A 15,350-nucleotide genomic window follows, 5' to 3' on the forward strand; every position below is an offset into this window, starting at 1 on the left:
GTCAGCTGATGGATGGCATCGTGTCACCCTGACTGGCTCCTGTGCCAACACCTGTGCTTGTAGAGCTCATGCTTGCAGGTGGATTTGGGACAAGTATGTCCCTGAGTCACCCAGCTGAAGAGCTGTGGCAGTGATGGGGGATGGACAGTGAATGCCCGTCCCTGTCCCCTCCATTCCTGTTCCTTCCCTGCAGTTTTACAGGTCGCTGAATATCAAAGTGGCACTGATTGGCCTGGAGGTGTGGACGGAGAGGGACCAGTGCGCCGTCACCAGTGATGCCAATGCCACGCTCTGGTCCTTCCTGCAGTGGAAGAAGGCGCTGAGGTCACGCAAGAAGCACGACAACGCCCAGCTGCTGACGTGAGCACCCCTATGGACCTGGAGATGTTGGGGCAGGGGGCTCCCAGCTCAGACCGGGGTTTCCAAACCACCCCCAGGGTGCTAACTGCCCCTCTGTTCTCCTTTCTGGTCAGAGGGAAGACGTTCAGGGGGACAACCATTGGCATGGCCCCACTGGAGGGGATGTGCAGCGCGGATAACTCTGGAGGTGTCAGCGTGGTAAGAAGGGCATGGGGGTCTCTGCTGCTCATCCCAGCCTGGGACACCCCATCGCCACCCCATCTTGCTGGGGTTCTTCACGGGCCTGTAGGATCAGCCATCAGGGGCTGTTTCTGGGATGCAGCCTGAGAGCAATGATGCTGGTAGCCCCTTACACCTCTCAGATGTTGGCCAAGTACTAAGGAGGGAGAGAAGGGCTGGTTTAAAGGTCTCCTGCCCCATGTGCACCCCCAGCTTGCAGCTAGCAGCAGTGTTGGGATTGCCTGTGTTGCTTCTGCCTCTTATATTGAATAGTCCCTGTTTGTTCCCTGCTTGTGCTTTCTGGTTTTGTAAGGTGATCTCAGCCCCAGATAACTCTTATCCTCCTCCTGATGGGGGATGATGGTCGCCCTGGTGGCCTGTGGTCCCTAGGCAGGGTGGTGTGTAGCAGCAAGGTTTCTGGTTTTTGGGATGTGCCTTCCAAGGCCCCAGGTTTTCAGCAGTTGGCTCCAGCAAAAGAGCTTCCCAAAGTCCCATGCAGGACTTTTGGGAGACCAAACCCCGCTTCTGGCATGAATCCTCCTCCATCCCTCTCTCTGTCCCTCCCATGGGATCCAGTTGCAATCCCAGGGGTGTTGTGATCTCTCCATCACCCCAACCCCATTCCCTGCTGCGAGATCACCCTTCTCCATTGCTCCTGGCTGCTTTGCTGACACATGCCCCATCCCTATGCAGGACCACTCGGAGCAGCCCATTGGAGCAGCTGCCACTATGGCCCACGAAATCGGCCACAATTTTGGCATGAGCCATGACAGCACGGGCTGCTGTGTGGAGGCCACCCCGGAGCAAGGCGGCTGTGTCATGGCAGCGGCCACTGGGTAAGTGGTGGTGGGAATGGGATGTGGCCCCTAAGCCCACCAGCAGGTTGTGGATGCTGTTTGCAGCTGGATGAGCTGGGAGTGGGGAGAGGGTCGTGACCTGCAAGGCACCTTTGTGGATGCAGTGCCCCATTGCAAAGGGGAACCCGGCTGGTTGCCCTCCTCCCTGTTTGCCCTTCACATCCCAATTCCCTGAAGCGAGCACATCTGGGGGTCCAGGAGCAGGCAGGGCTGGTGGTCTCCAAGGTATAGCAGAGGATAGCAGAGGGGTAGCAGCTCCATCCCAAACAAGCCAGAGATGGAAGCAAATGGATGTTACCTGGCTTTTCCTGTGGCTCTCAGGGCTGTGTGACCGGGGTGCTGACCCCATGGTGCTCAGTCTCTGCCTGGGTGGATTGCGGTGGGGAAAAACACTAGCTTTCCAGGGTGAGGCAGTTATGCACTTGTTTGTTTAGTTATCCTACTAATTAAATATCCTGCCCCCACCCACCGCAGCTGGATGCACTGGTGCAAAACAGTAGCAGATGCTGTAGCTCAGCTGTGCCCCTGTTCACCCGCAGGCAAAGCTCTCCGAGCTGACGTCTCCCTGTGACTTTTCTTCCTTCTTATTTTTGCTGAAATACTTTTTCCCCACATGGGCAGGACACATATTTTTGACTGTGTTCAGCCTGTCCCTATTTGCACATTGATGTACCAGCTCATGGGTATATTTATTTGCTCACCCTCCTATAACTTGCATGGACTTAGAGCTGTCCCTACAGCTCAAGAGATTTCCCCCAGACTTCAAAATTGCTTTCAGACAAAGCCCTCTGTGTCATCTCGGAAATGAGATGTCCTAATATGAAAGAAAATGTTTTTTCACCGATAGGAGGAAATGAAACCAGCACTGAAGCAGAGAGCTGTGCACAGCTCTTACTTTCTGCTTCCTCATTCTTAGTACATCACACAAAAAAACCCCACAAACTTGTGCAAAATTATAGAAGAACCATGCTCAGAGCTTCTCTAGAAAATTACTGTTTCTCTCCAACTCCTTAGAGGAAAAGCCAGTTGGGGTGTTAGAGAAATAACCTTACACGTTGTAGGCTCTGATTGGGTTTTTTTGGTGCTCAGGCCTTGTGAATGATTTAATATGGAATTTTTTTGTGATTTTTTTTCCATTTTTCTTTAATTTTGTAGAGGATTTTTCTCCATCTGAGCCCCAGAGGTATTTAAATAGCCCCCAAAGGGTATTTCCCATCAGCCGTTCAGTGATAGCAGGCACATATTCAGCAGACATCCTGAGCAGATAGTCACTGCAGATGTGGAGACCTGCCTTGCGGTTAGGACGGAGGCGTCTGTGGTGTCCCAGTTGCAGAGAACTGAGGCACAAAGGTGACACGTGTACCAGCATCAAGCTGGCAGAGCCTGCAGGCGTGGGTGCTCCCTGGCCTTCAACATTCAGCCCATGGGGGTCTCCAGTCTCTAAGAGGTTTCTTGCTGAAGGGCTGATGCTCCGGGGGTGGCGTATAGCAGGTCTGCTTGTCCACCCCATCCCATTCTGGAAAATATTTGAGCTTAGTGTGGTGTCTCCTGGTGGTTTGTCTAATGCTCAGCTGTGCGACTTAGGGTGGGAGACGTTAGCGGTCTTGATGCATCTGGCTGATGGTGGCTTCTTCTCTTGGAAGGGTTTGTGCCAGTTTGCCCATGTCCTTATTTCCCAGCTCTGACTGTGGTTTTCCACCTTCTCCCGGTCCCGATCGCCCTGGTTCCCATCCCTCCCCATCTGTCCCCTGCGCAGACACCCCTTCCCTCGCGTGTTCAGCTCCTGCAGCAAGAGGCAGCTGGAGAACTACTTCCAGAAGGGAGGTGGCATGTGTCTCTTCAACCTGCCCGACACCAAGGACCTGGTTGTGGGACGGAAATGTGGCAACGGCTTTCTGGAGGAAGGAGAAGACTGTGACTGCGGGGAAGTGGAGGTATGGTACCGCGTGCTGCATTGCTTTCCCGCAGAGGCTTTTGCAGCTCAGCTCAGCTGCTGGGTGGCAGGACATGGCCCATTTGGAGAGGGGTACTTCCAAGAGAAGAGTGTTTGCTGGTCACCACAGAGACTCCATCCCAAGGGCTCTTCCCAGTCCCACCTTCCTAAAACCATTTAATTTGGGACTGGCTTTCTTCTTGACTTTGCCCTAGTGTGCTCAGGTCTTCCTCATCCCTCCCTATGCCTCAGTTTCCCTGTTGGCAAAATGAGAAGAGCAAATGCCGTGATGGGTGGGGAAGGGGCTGGGGGAAGTACTGAAGGGATGGACTCACTGACCATGGTGGTGTCTTCTTCTTCTCCCCGTGCAGGAGTGCACCAACCCATGCTGCAATGCACACAACTGCACGCTGAAGGCAGGGGCCCAATGTGCCCATGGTGACTGCTGCCAGAACTGCAAGGTAAGCCCTGCCGTGTCCCTCACCATGCCTCCACCCCCGGCCTGCCTGTGGGCTGAGCAGAGATACAGCCCCAATCATTCCCTCAGGACTCACGTGCTACATGTCCATAATGTCAAACACCCTGGTGCCAAATGAAGAGGGTTATGTGTAAAGTTGTGTCTGTAGGACGGTCTCTGCTGGCTGCTCTGTGGCTGGGATCCCGACCAGGAATTTGGCTTTATACCTCGACAGCCCCATATAGTCCCACAGGGGACATTATAGATGGTTTATGACCCCAAGCTGTACTGGGAGGCAGCAGCAATCCCGGCTCGGCCCCTTTGCAGCTACTCAGTGCTGATGTTTCTCTCTCCTCCTGTGGCAGCTAAAGGTGGCTGGAACAGTCTGCAGGGAAGCAGCGGGGTCCTGTGACCTCCCCGAATACTGCACGGGTGCCTCACCCTACTGCCCAGCCAACGTATACCTGCTGGATGGCTCGTCCTGCGCCTATGGCGAGGCTTACTGCAACAACGGCATGTGCATGACCCACCACCAGCAGTGTGTCCAGCTCTGGGGACCAGGTGAGTGCCACCAGCCCCAGTCCTGCCTCCTTGCCACCCATCTCCAGAGCAGGAGTCACGTTGAGTCTCAGCGCTGTGTCTCCCTCTGGGAGAATTTTCTGTGGTGTTTTCTCCATGAGCATCCAGCCACTGCTCCTGGTTTCGATATTTCTCCTTGCTGGCTGCTTTCCCCATCCCAGGCAGGATCTTTCCTCCCTCCTTGCAGGTGCCTGGCCAGCCCCGGATGCCTGTTTCCAGGACGTGAACATGGCCGGCAACACCTACGGCAACTGTGGCAAAGACAGCCAAGGGCGCTACGTGAAATGTGACAAGAGGTGGGTGCAGTTCTGGAACGCATGGATGACCCATCTTCTCCTGCACCTGCAGTCCCCCACTGTGAAGGGACTGGCAGGGTCCTACCTCAGGATCCTGGCATCACCCCTCGGGCCACCTCCGTTTTAGACCTGAGGAAGTCACCAGGTCCTTCCTGGGCTCTGTCCCCATCACTGCTGGGAGGTTGTCCCAACATGCATCATCTTCCAACCCAGCCTGAAGGGAAAATCAAAGATAGCATCAGCAGAAGATCCTATTTAGGGAGTGTGTGCTCTCCAGTATTCCCACTTAGACCATGGATGTTAGAGGGACCTCCCCTGCCTGTTCCCTCCAGCGTTTCTCTGTGCTGTCCATGATTTATCTAAGTCCTTTCTGAACCTGCTGAGCCTCTCCTGTCACACCCTAACATGGCCATAAATTCAGAGGGAGATGAGCCAGCAGGGGGCAGTGGGTGATGGGGCAGGGAGGGTGAGTTGGCTGGTATCCACAACTCCTGCACTCACCGCGGCCATGCCCTGCTCCTAGGGATGCTATGTGTGGCAAGATCCAGTGTCAGAGCTCAGCTAAGAAGCCCCAGGGGACCAATACAGTCTCCATCGACACCACCATCCGCTTCAACGGGCGAGAGGTGAAGTGCCGAGGCACCTACATGTACACTGCGAAGGATGATGAGGAAGACCTCTCTGACCCCGGGCTGGTGATGACGGGGACGAAATGTGGAGATGGGATGGTGAGTAACTCTTCCTAGAACTGGGATCTCCTACAGGAGATCATCTCCTTGGCTCTTATCCCAGCTCCAATGTGGACATTGGCTCTTCTCTGCATTACAGCTGGGCCATGGGACGTGGTTCCTCCACACTTACAAACATTGCTCTGGTGACATTTCAACTGTGGCATTTCAAGACATCACCAGATGCTTGTGTGTAGGCCACCAAATTCTTCTCTCTGGCCTCCATGCTTCTTTACTTTACGCTAATGCATAGTGGAGCAACCCCAGCAAGAATTGCATGTCCCAGGACTTGATGGATGAGGCTTCCTCTTATGAATAAATTGCTTTCCAGGGGAAAGCACTGTTAGGAATCAAGACAACAGATCAAAACAGATGCTGCTAACTGAGCATTATTTTTTTTTACAGCCCCTGCATCTCCAAGCAGTTTTCAGAGGGTCAGCTCAGCTGAGAAGGGGCAGAAGCCTGGTAGACAACATGATAGCAGGGATGCACGCCAGACAGAGCTGGCTGGAGAGATACAGCCTTTGCTATTTGGCATTTTAATTGTGAAAATTTCATCCCACTTTGGGATAGAAGGCCAAAATGTTGACATTTTCATGAGAAAAGATGGCTGGTTTTGAAATCCAGCGTTGTTTTTTTTGGCTGGTGCTTGCCTTTTAGGGCCAGATGGGAAATGCCTTCTCCAGGAGCTGCCAGGTGGGTTGTCAGGGGAGGGGGGTGGGAGTGGTGGTGGCTGGTCTCCACTGAGCCGTCCTGGATGGGGGAATGGCAGAGGTTTCCTGGGCTGTGCTGAAAATTGGAGTGAAATGCATTGACCTGGAACAATACGATATAACCACCTTGCATTTTCCAACAGACAGCATCCTTCCAGAGGACTCCCATCTGTGAAGCCAGAAGATTGCTGTCCCCCCTCTCAGGTCTTTCCCTAACTTTGGCTTCTTAACTTTCTCTCAGGTTTGCAAAGATCGACGATGCCAGAATGCCTCCCTTTTTGAGCTGGAAAAGTGCGTTTCCCGGTGCAACGGCCATGGGGTGAGTTTTTGCCTGAGACCTACAGCAGGCCCCTTAGATGAGTGCAGATTCTTAAGCAAAACTAAGCGTCTGCCGCAGGGATGAGCCTTGCAACGCAGCAGGCATCTACTTTTCATAACTCTCACATGCATCAGCTGTGGGTGAGACTGAGCTGAGATCTTTGCTTACCCGTGTCCAAGTTAGAAGAAGAAGATTGTTCATGATGTAAGGACCATCTGCAAATTTTGGATCAGGGTCCAATTTGAACTGGAGAATGTAAAGAGATCAGAGCAGATGCCTGTTCCCTCTGAGAGTAAAGCAAGAGTTAGAAACACAACTGGGACTGCAAAAAGGCAGGGAAATGGTTCAGCAAGTAGAAGGAGTCACTATTGTCCGACGCTTAAAGGCTACAAAGATTTGAACTCTGCAGAATGCAGGGCTTTGTCAGATAAGGCAACAACAATGCTATGGTTTAACGGAAAGATCCCAGGGGGAAGATCTTTAACAGACTTCTGGCCTAATGCAAAGTATTATGGGCATCAGACTTGTGGTATGGGCATCACACAAGCGGTGTGAAAACTGAGGGTATAAGATATCTGTTTTCAAGGTTTCTGCAAAGAGTAGGGCAATAAAAGTATCAGCAAGAAAATATCTCTGTACATTGCAATCACATGTTTGAGGGCAACACAGGCATGATCTGAGTGGTGTTCAAAGGGTGAATATTGTCAGAGGTTAAGCTCCTTCAGCCTGGTCTCCTACCACTGGCCATCTGCTCTCACCCCCACTGTAGGGACCATACCTCCCTTGTGATCTCCAACCCTTCTTCTCTCTCTGCAGGTCTGCAACAGCAACAAGAACTGCCACTGCGATGCTGGCTGGGCTCCCCCCTATTGTGAGAAGCCAGGCTTGGGCGGCAGCGTGGACAGTGGCCCTGTGCAGCGTGACAGTGAGTCCTGACTTCTTGTCTGGTGCCTTGTGACCCTGGTGGGACTGGAGAGATGCCACGAGAAGGGGAGATGGGGTGATAAAGCTGCTGACAGTTCTGCTCCCAAATGTGCTGGCTCAGGTCTATTCAGTGAGACTCACAGCCTGTGCCCTGCTCTGGTTGCTTAGTGGCCACCCATTTTAATCAGAGACCACCAGATGGTACTGCTCCCTTTTCAGAGATGTGATCAACAATGATGTCTCTAGACTGGGTGACTGTGAATAGGCAGACGGGACCGATGTTTCCATTGAGTGAAGTTGGAGGCTGTCGGCTCTCCCAGCCCCACACTTATCTTTGTGCTTTCCCTGCCAGATCACAAAGCCATCTTAATAACCCTTCTGCTCATCTTCCTGCTCTTCCTCCCGGCTCTGATGATGAGCATCTACTTTTGGTACCGGCGGGAGAACTCACTCTTGAATAAATGGATAAAGGAGATAAGGAGGAGGAGCCAGGAGACATATAGGTGGGTGATGTGTCCTAAATCCCTTCTCTCTTGAGGACCTAGCAAGACCCTGAAATGTTTTGCTGCCACTGGCAGCATCCAGCCCAGTAGGAATGGTTGTGGGGGAGCTGGTGGTGCACAGGGCCTGTTTCAAACTGGTATGAGACCTGGTTGAGGTATGAAGAGCTCACTCCTGGGGCAATCTGAGGCTCTCAGCTCTCCCCTGAGCAGAAGACAGGAATGGTCTGTTAGACAGGACAACCCCAGAGAGTGATGATGAAGGTGGCCTGGTACCGAGGAGCTTTCCCACTCCTAGCAGATTGCAAGAGGTCAAGAGCTGGAAGGGCTCTAAGAGAGTGCTGAATTTAGATATTCTTATTATTTTCCTTCCCAGTACAGGTGCAGACACACACATACCTCAGAGCCCTGGCAATAATTTGAAAAAAACACCACCAGAACCAGATAACCTACTTCGTTACCCTCATTATCTCAAGACAGACTTGTCATCCCCACTCACCCATCACTGCAAGACTGTCTGTTAACAGTCTGTTAATCGAGACAGGTTCTCACTGATGTGCAGCATTTCAAGAGACAGTTGTTGCAAAAATAGTTGCTTTATTTTCCCATCTGTGATTTGTGTTTGTGATCCTGGGCAGGAAAAAAACCATCAGTCGGAAGTCAACTGCTGGTCATCCCAAAGCTGCTTTTACCTTGAGGAACATTTCCACCTCCAGCCACCCTAATAAAGTAAGTAATAAGTCACTTCCCTGGTTTGCTTTCCCTCCCTGGGACCTGTGTGTGATCACATCTCCCTCTAGCAATTGGGCAAGCAATTGGTGCTCCGTGCTGGTTTTGCATTGTGTCTACACCACGAGCCCTTTGTCAGTAGCACACATCCCTCCTTAAAGTGAGTCTGTTGAGCTCTGCCTGCTCAAAAAGACCCCGGTGATTGCCAGGGGCCCGGGCTGGGAAATTGCCCATCACCATGGCAAAGCTTATCAGGGACTCTGAAATCCCACTGATGACTTTGTCCTGGGTCTCTGTGGAGGCAGATGCTTCCGCTGCTGATTAAGTCAGCTCTGGTGACCTTGGGATGAGTAAGCCCAGGGCTGAATTTAGGTAGAAAGTGATGGTCTTTTTGAGCATGGCCACAATGGCTGAGATCAATGTAGAAGGGATGATGCCTCCCATTTCTGTAATTCAGTCTGATGGAAATCTGGTATGGATTCACCAGAGCTGGCCCTGGTCCAGATCTCCTGAGCCGAGCACCTTTCTCATCCCTGAGTGCTGTCATAGGATTAGCGAGGCGCAAATGTGTTCAGCTTTTGGGTGGGAAGGTAAAAGCGGTGGTCCCAGAAACTGGAATAAATACCCAATGCTTCTTCTGTAACTCCCTAGCACACAGACCTCGAGGGGACACCTGCTTTTTAGCACCCAGGAAAATGCACCTAAGGATTTGGAAGTGTTCAAGACCAGGCTGGATGGGGCTTTGAGTAACCTGGCCTAGTTGGAGATGTCCCTGCCCATGACAGGGGGGTTGGAACTAGATGATCTTTAAGGTCCCTTCCAACCTAAACCAGTATATGGTTCTATGATTCTATGATTTTCTCCATACTTCTGCTTTTCTCGTCCCTGCAGGCAACACGGGCTGCATTCCCCCCCAAACCCAGTGCTCACCAGCCTGGCTCCCAGCCCGTCAACATTGTTCACCCTCTTCGCCCGTCTCCCCACTCCATCTCTTCGCGCCCGAGAGACCCCAAGCCTGCCAGGCCACCTCCACCAGTCAGCAAATCGCCCATGGTCCCCACCAAAACGGTCGTCTCCCAGGCTAAGCTGCCACCTCCAAAGAAACCTCTTCCCTGCAGCCCCGTGAGGACTCCGCTGGTGAGCTTTGCTGGCTGGCTGTACTTTCCTGCCAGACTCATAGAAATTCCCTGGGTTTTGGCTGCCTGTGGCGCTTTTGGGTTGGGCACTATTGAGAAACTGTCACACCGTCCTAAGAGATGAATCTGTTGCAATGGTGAGGAAGGCTCAGTAGATAATATTTTAAGGTGGTTCGGGTGGTGGTGTTATATGTTTTGAAGCATCTCAGCTCTGCAGCAGGGGAGAGAGGTTTGTAGGAGGTCACTGGATGCTCCTCTGAGGTTGCTGTCTCTCCACATACACTTTGTGATCCCAGGTCGTCCCAAAGCACCAGCCCCCGCGCCGGCCGCTGCCTGGAAGTCCTCTTCTGGCCAAACAACTGCCTCCTGCACATGGACAGACCCTGCTGGTCATGGTCCCTCCTACCAACTTCAAGGCATCGGGTCTAAGTGCCATGAACCAGCCCATGAGGCCATTAAAGTAAGCTGAGAGAAGAGTTGAGCTACCTCTCACCACTGCTGTGGTCCTGTGGGTCACGTGTGGGTGGGACATTCCAAATGTCACTGTGGTGTGCTCTGGTCTGCCCCTCATGGTGTCTTCACTGTGACTGGGATTTCTGCTGCTCCTCCCCAGTTTGGCTGATGTTTATAGGTCAGGGTGCTGAGGACCAGGAGAAATGCTCTGTGCTCTGGGGTGTGTGGGTCTGCACATGCTGCTGGAGCTACAGAGGCGGTCCCCACCAGCTTTAGGGTAACTGGCCTGTAGGGCACTGAGGATCTTTGGTATGGGGCACCCAGGGACAGCAGAAACAGGTAGGAAGGAAATCAGAAGACGTCCTGAATTCTTCTACCTGGTGAGCAACCACAACCAAAGTGACCAAGATTGGGACTTTGGGTCTTGTAGGGTCCTGATGGGTTAAGGGAGATGCCATCTTTTTGGGGTGCATATGGACCTCTGTCCCAGAGCACAGAGAGGGCTGTTGATGAACCTCTGGGGGATACTGGAGTGAAGGGATGTATGTTGATGCTGTATTTCATCTTTCCTCCCTACAGACCGATGCCGCCTCAAAGGTGAGTTGCAAACACCGTGCAGGATCATGGGCGATGGTCTTTGCTGCTTGTGAGGCATGGTCTTTAGTTAAGCACTGGTCTGGGACCCAAGAGACTGGGAATTAAATGTCCCCCTTTCGCAGGGCATCTTAAGTGAGCAGGACATAGGCCCTCTGGGTACCCAAACAATAGCAGGGCTTAGACACCTGTGTCCAAGGGAATGGAAGACACGGGCTTTCCAGTTTGGAGCTGGGAGAATCAGTCCAGGTCCTTTACAATATCACTACTACTTTCAGCTCTTGCTATGTTGCTAAATCCTCTGGAAACAGGTCACTGGAACCTTAGGGCATTGTGCTTGCATCTTCTCCTGCTAGCCAGGTTTGTGGGCCATATCCAGCCATGGAGGAAAAGGCACCATGCTGGACTGAAGTTGGCCTTCATCCCCAGATGGTTTATTTTGCTAATTAATGTTTTGACATTCTTTTTAGGTTCCTATGTCTTTGTCGCTGCCACCACAAGAAGGCTGAATGTGCCCCAAAATTTCTCAGTGTAATTAAATCCCTATAGCTCATCTTTTCTAGTAGATAAAACAGGTCTGTTCTGTGATCCCAAAAGAGAAAAATTTGGCGCATCCCAGCAGCCCTTCAACCTTCACAGCTCCCTCCCCAGATGGTGTGGTTTTGTCCCTGGTGCCCACTGAGAGCAGTCCCTGGCCATCCTCTCTTGAAGTGGAGCTCATGTAAAAAAGCGTTGACTGGTGGGGCCAGACTTATGCCAGGGAGCAGGATGTGTCCTTGTCCTGGTCTGAATTTGTTACTTTCCACCAACAACATCGTAAGAGAGGGCCAGGGAACTGTTTTCTTTCCTAGATGGATGAGGTGAGATATTTCATGAATTCCCAGGATGGACTATAGGGTCCGTATCAGGGTTGTTGATTTGCTGATGTCTCTTGGTAGCGCACAAACCACCTTGGATGTTTTTGGGAAGCTGAGAGCAGTAACCCCTTTCGGGGTGTGGTTCCTGCAGTTGGTGGGCTCACAGTTCTCACCACTGGTTACTGCCCGGTGCCACCACATACTTTGGGCTCGGCATCCTATAGGATTTTGAGGGTATGCCAAAGGAAAACACGTCAAAGGGATACAATTTGGGGTTGTATCTTTGAGAAAGGACAGCACAGGACAGTGCTGTCCTTCCACAGGAAGGACATGGACCTGTTGGTATCTGAAGAGGGTTTACAGGAGAGGCGGGGAAGGACTCCTTATGAGCGAGTGTAGCAATAGGATTGAGGGGTAATGGTTTTAAATTGAAAGAGGGGAGATTAAGATTAGATATGAGGAAGAAATTCTTTACTCTGAGGGTAGTGAAACACTGGAACAAGTTGCCCAGAGGAGCTGTTGGTGCCCCATCGCTGGAAGTGTCCAAGATCAGGCTGGATGGGGCTTTGAGCAACCTGGTCTGGTGGGAGGTGTCCCTGCCCATGGCAGGCTGTCTTGAACTTGATGATCTTTAAGGTGTCTTGCAACCTAAACCATTCTATGATTCCATGACACGGGTGACCATGACAGTTCAGATCCCCTCTGGTCTCACGTTCAGGAGCTTGTCTGTCTTCCCTGAGCTGTGGAAGGGTAGAGGTGGTGGATGCTTGGTCTCTGCACTCAAATGAATTGTCTCCTTTCTCTTTCTTCTTGTTCTAGGCCAGTCCCACCCATCAAAGTCCAATCAACCTCCTTCTCCTTGAAGAAGTGAAAAACCAAGGACACCTTAAACCCATCCTTCCTGAGCTGGCTCTCCTAATTTGCACTGCTGCTGGCGACAGGGGTCTTTTATTCCTCTCTTGTTTTATTTGTGTTTTGATACCAGAGGACTATTTTTATAAGACAGAATATGTATTCAGCACAAAAACTGTAGTGGTGGGGGGAGGAGAGGGGAAATCGGTACCATGACAAAACTAAGGATTGGGGTGGGCTGGCAGTGGGGTTACCATGATGGAGACTCCACCACAGCTCCTGGCATCCCTTCCTGGCCAATTTACCCCACAGCTTTAGTTTCTTCTTGACATTGCACTTGGGCTGGGATGGGGTTGACTTTGGCTCAAGCAAACATCCAACACTGACGAAAGATGCTGGCAACAGTGGCAGCGAAAGCCATGTAGTATCTTCTAGCTACCTCCTCCTTCTCCTCCAGGTCTGGTGAGACCCCACCACCACCCATTGCCAGCAGAGTTCAATGCTGGGCATTGTCTCCGGGGAGACATTTGCCATGAGAGAAAAGTGGTTTCCAGTTTGGACTTTGCCATACGGTGCTGGGACATTTCCATGAAGGATCCAAGTTCTCAGGCTCCTCGTGGCCTCCTGCCTGATTGCACAAGAAAAAACAGTGACAATCCTGAGGCCATACCTGGAAGGAGAAGCTGCCTGGGAAACGGTTTAATGTCTGAAGTGCTGGTGGCAGCTGGTTACCAGGGTGCTTTCAAGGGGCTCAGGAGCCCTCCATAAACATTGCATATTCCCTGCTCATGGGGCAAGCCCAGCAGTGGCTCTGTGAGCTGCTAACACTCTGCTGTCCAAGGGGGGAAGGAGCCACAAGCCGGGAACAAGAGCAGGAAGACTTCTTGCCTGTGTCATTGGCTTGCCCAAAGACCTTGGCCAAGCCATTGCATTTCTCTGTGCCTCAATTCCCCCCCATCTGTAAAACCGGGGGGTAATACCTACCTCACAGGGGTGTTGTGAGGTTTAACAAACTGGTGTCTTGAAAGGGCTTTACAATCCTCAGATGAAAGGTGCTGTTGACCTGCACAGTACTATACCGTGCCACTTTCCTATGACTTGACATGCGGCTCTGTCAGGGTCTGAAATGAAACAAAGGCTTTGTACAGTCCCTTGTCTCCTCTGACTCTTTTCTTGCTCAGACGGCCCCTGAGCCTTTAGACACCAAGGACTCTGGGTCTCCCACAACATCAGTGCAAACAGACAGCCCTAGAACCCCTTCTGTTAGCCCTGAAACCTGGGATCATTTGGTCCAACTGCATGTGACACGTCAACTACCCTTGTGTAGATGCCATCTGTCGTAGGACAAATTTTTTGAGATATGTTGAACGAATGTAAACGTTGTTCATGATGTAGGCTCAGGGATGACCTTCAGGAAATTGCTCTGGTGTTTCATTATCCCAGTTTTACAAAATGGGCTGCTAATGGCAGGTTGTGGTTAAGGCCACCTTAACCTAAGCTGTCCTTATGCTCTTAAGATCAGACTTTGTTTTGAAGTCTTTGATCATGCACATGGGTCTTACCTGAAGCATCTCTGGTACCTCCATATTTTTCTTGATTGGTGGATATCCAGGTGGGATGTAGGATCCAGCAGCTCCTCTTACTCTGATAACAAGTCACAAAATCACAGAGTCATTTAGGTTGAAAGGGACCTCTTGAGATCATCCACAGATGACCTCCAGAGGACAGGGTATATGAACCGGTCCCTAAACCTTCCCAAAGTCCCATTATTTTTAGTGATCTCCCAAGGACTTCTGACAGGGTCAGACTTGAGGAAGAACCTATGGAGCTCCTGGAGAGGGGAAACCTTGCTCCTTGCTTGTGAATGCCCTCCCTTCTACTGTCCAGTATAGGTGTTAGCAGAGGTTTAAACAGTTGGAGAGGGTTTGGAGAAATCGCAACAATGATGAAGTGGTTGGAAAAAACTTTTCTCAATGAATTGGGCCATTTAGCTTAATGACAAAGTGAGGGATGACAGAGCTGCAGTGAAAAAAACACCTTGCTGTGAGACCAGCAATTGAATGATCACATCAAGCTGATGCAGTGTCCCTGGGCTTGGATTCTTGCCCATTAATGTCACCCACCTGGCCATCACACTCCCTTTCATCTCCCCCTGTTGCCAGTGGGGAGAGATGGGGAATTCACCCTCCACAGCTATCCAAACTTCACCAAAAGTACGGAGCTAGGACACGCACATTCAGGGGCTAAATTTGAGCTATTTAGGCTAGAACAGAATTGATAGAAACCCCCTTTTCTGATCTGAGGGATCCTGCAAAGATGTACAGGTCTAGGGCTTTGCTCAGTGGCACAATAAGTACTCGACAACAAAGTTTTTCACCCTTCTCAAAGACACTTTCTCTGCCTGGGAGATGTCCTTGCATGCACCAGCAGATTTTTCTTGAGGCAGACTGGCTGTGCTGTGGTGCAGAATGACCCACCGCATCTCTTTTCCCCTGGCAAGAGCAGCAGTGCTGAGAATAGCCCTCCCAGTCCACATGCCCAAACCAGCCACGCTCCTCTGCCCTTGAGCTGCAAGCTGGCTCCCCTCTGGGAGCAGTGGTATAAGAGGGGGTTGTAATTTGGGGATGGTGCACAATGGTCTATTTGCTGGCTCTGTCTACCTGAGATGGTCACAGGGAGTGCAGATGGATGATGTCCCTCCTGATGCACCCACAAATGTAAGATGTGGCCTGTGGTCCATGGAATGGGCAGGACTTGAGGTCTAGTTAGAGAAATTAATGAATCCAGGGAGGGCTTTTGGGTGTTCATATGACACTAGATGGCAGCAGGTGACCACCAAATCCT

The 15,350-nt window shown here is 51.4% G+C and overlaps 1 protein-coding gene across 2 annotated transcripts in view; it reads left to right on the forward strand.

Moving 5' to 3' along the window:
• Positions 1-13,656, forward strand: part of ADAM33 (ADAM metallopeptidase domain 33) — a 29,762-nt gene extending 16,106 nt beyond the window's left edge. Inside the window, exons 9-24 of one of the 2 annotated variants that reach the window (XM_074148346.1) lie at positions 194-360; positions 474-558; positions 1,273-1,415; positions 3,193-3,370; positions 3,741-3,830; positions 4,192-4,387; positions 4,593-4,701; positions 5,225-5,429; positions 6,384-6,461; positions 7,278-7,386; positions 7,738-7,888; positions 8,524-8,614; positions 9,506-9,751; positions 10,047-10,210; positions 10,783-10,800; positions 12,474-13,656. In XM_074148346.1, the coding sequence (XP_074004447.1) occupies positions 194-360; positions 474-558; positions 1,273-1,415; positions 3,193-3,370; positions 3,741-3,830; positions 4,192-4,387; positions 4,593-4,701; positions 5,225-5,429; positions 6,384-6,461; positions 7,278-7,386; positions 7,738-7,888; positions 8,524-8,614; positions 9,506-9,751; positions 10,047-10,210; positions 10,783-10,800; positions 12,474-12,525 (2,082 nt within the window). In that variant the 3' untranslated portion in view covers positions 12,526-13,656. The remainder of the gene's footprint in view (positions 1-193; positions 361-473; positions 559-1,272; positions 1,416-3,192; positions 3,371-3,740; positions 3,831-4,191; positions 4,388-4,592; positions 4,702-5,224; positions 5,430-6,383; positions 6,462-7,277; positions 7,387-7,737; positions 7,889-8,523; positions 8,615-9,505; positions 9,752-10,046; positions 10,211-10,782; positions 10,801-12,473) is intronic. The other variant, XM_074148347.1, reaches the window with a different exon arrangement.
• The last annotated feature ends 1,694 nt before the right edge of the window (positions 13,657-15,350 follow it).

This window comes from Numenius arquata, chromosome 5, assembly GCF_964106895.1.
Source record: "Numenius arquata chromosome 5, bNumArq3.hap1.1, whole genome shotgun sequence".
NCBI classification, from domain to species: Eukaryota; Metazoa; Chordata; class Aves; order Charadriiformes; family Scolopacidae; genus Numenius; species Numenius arquata.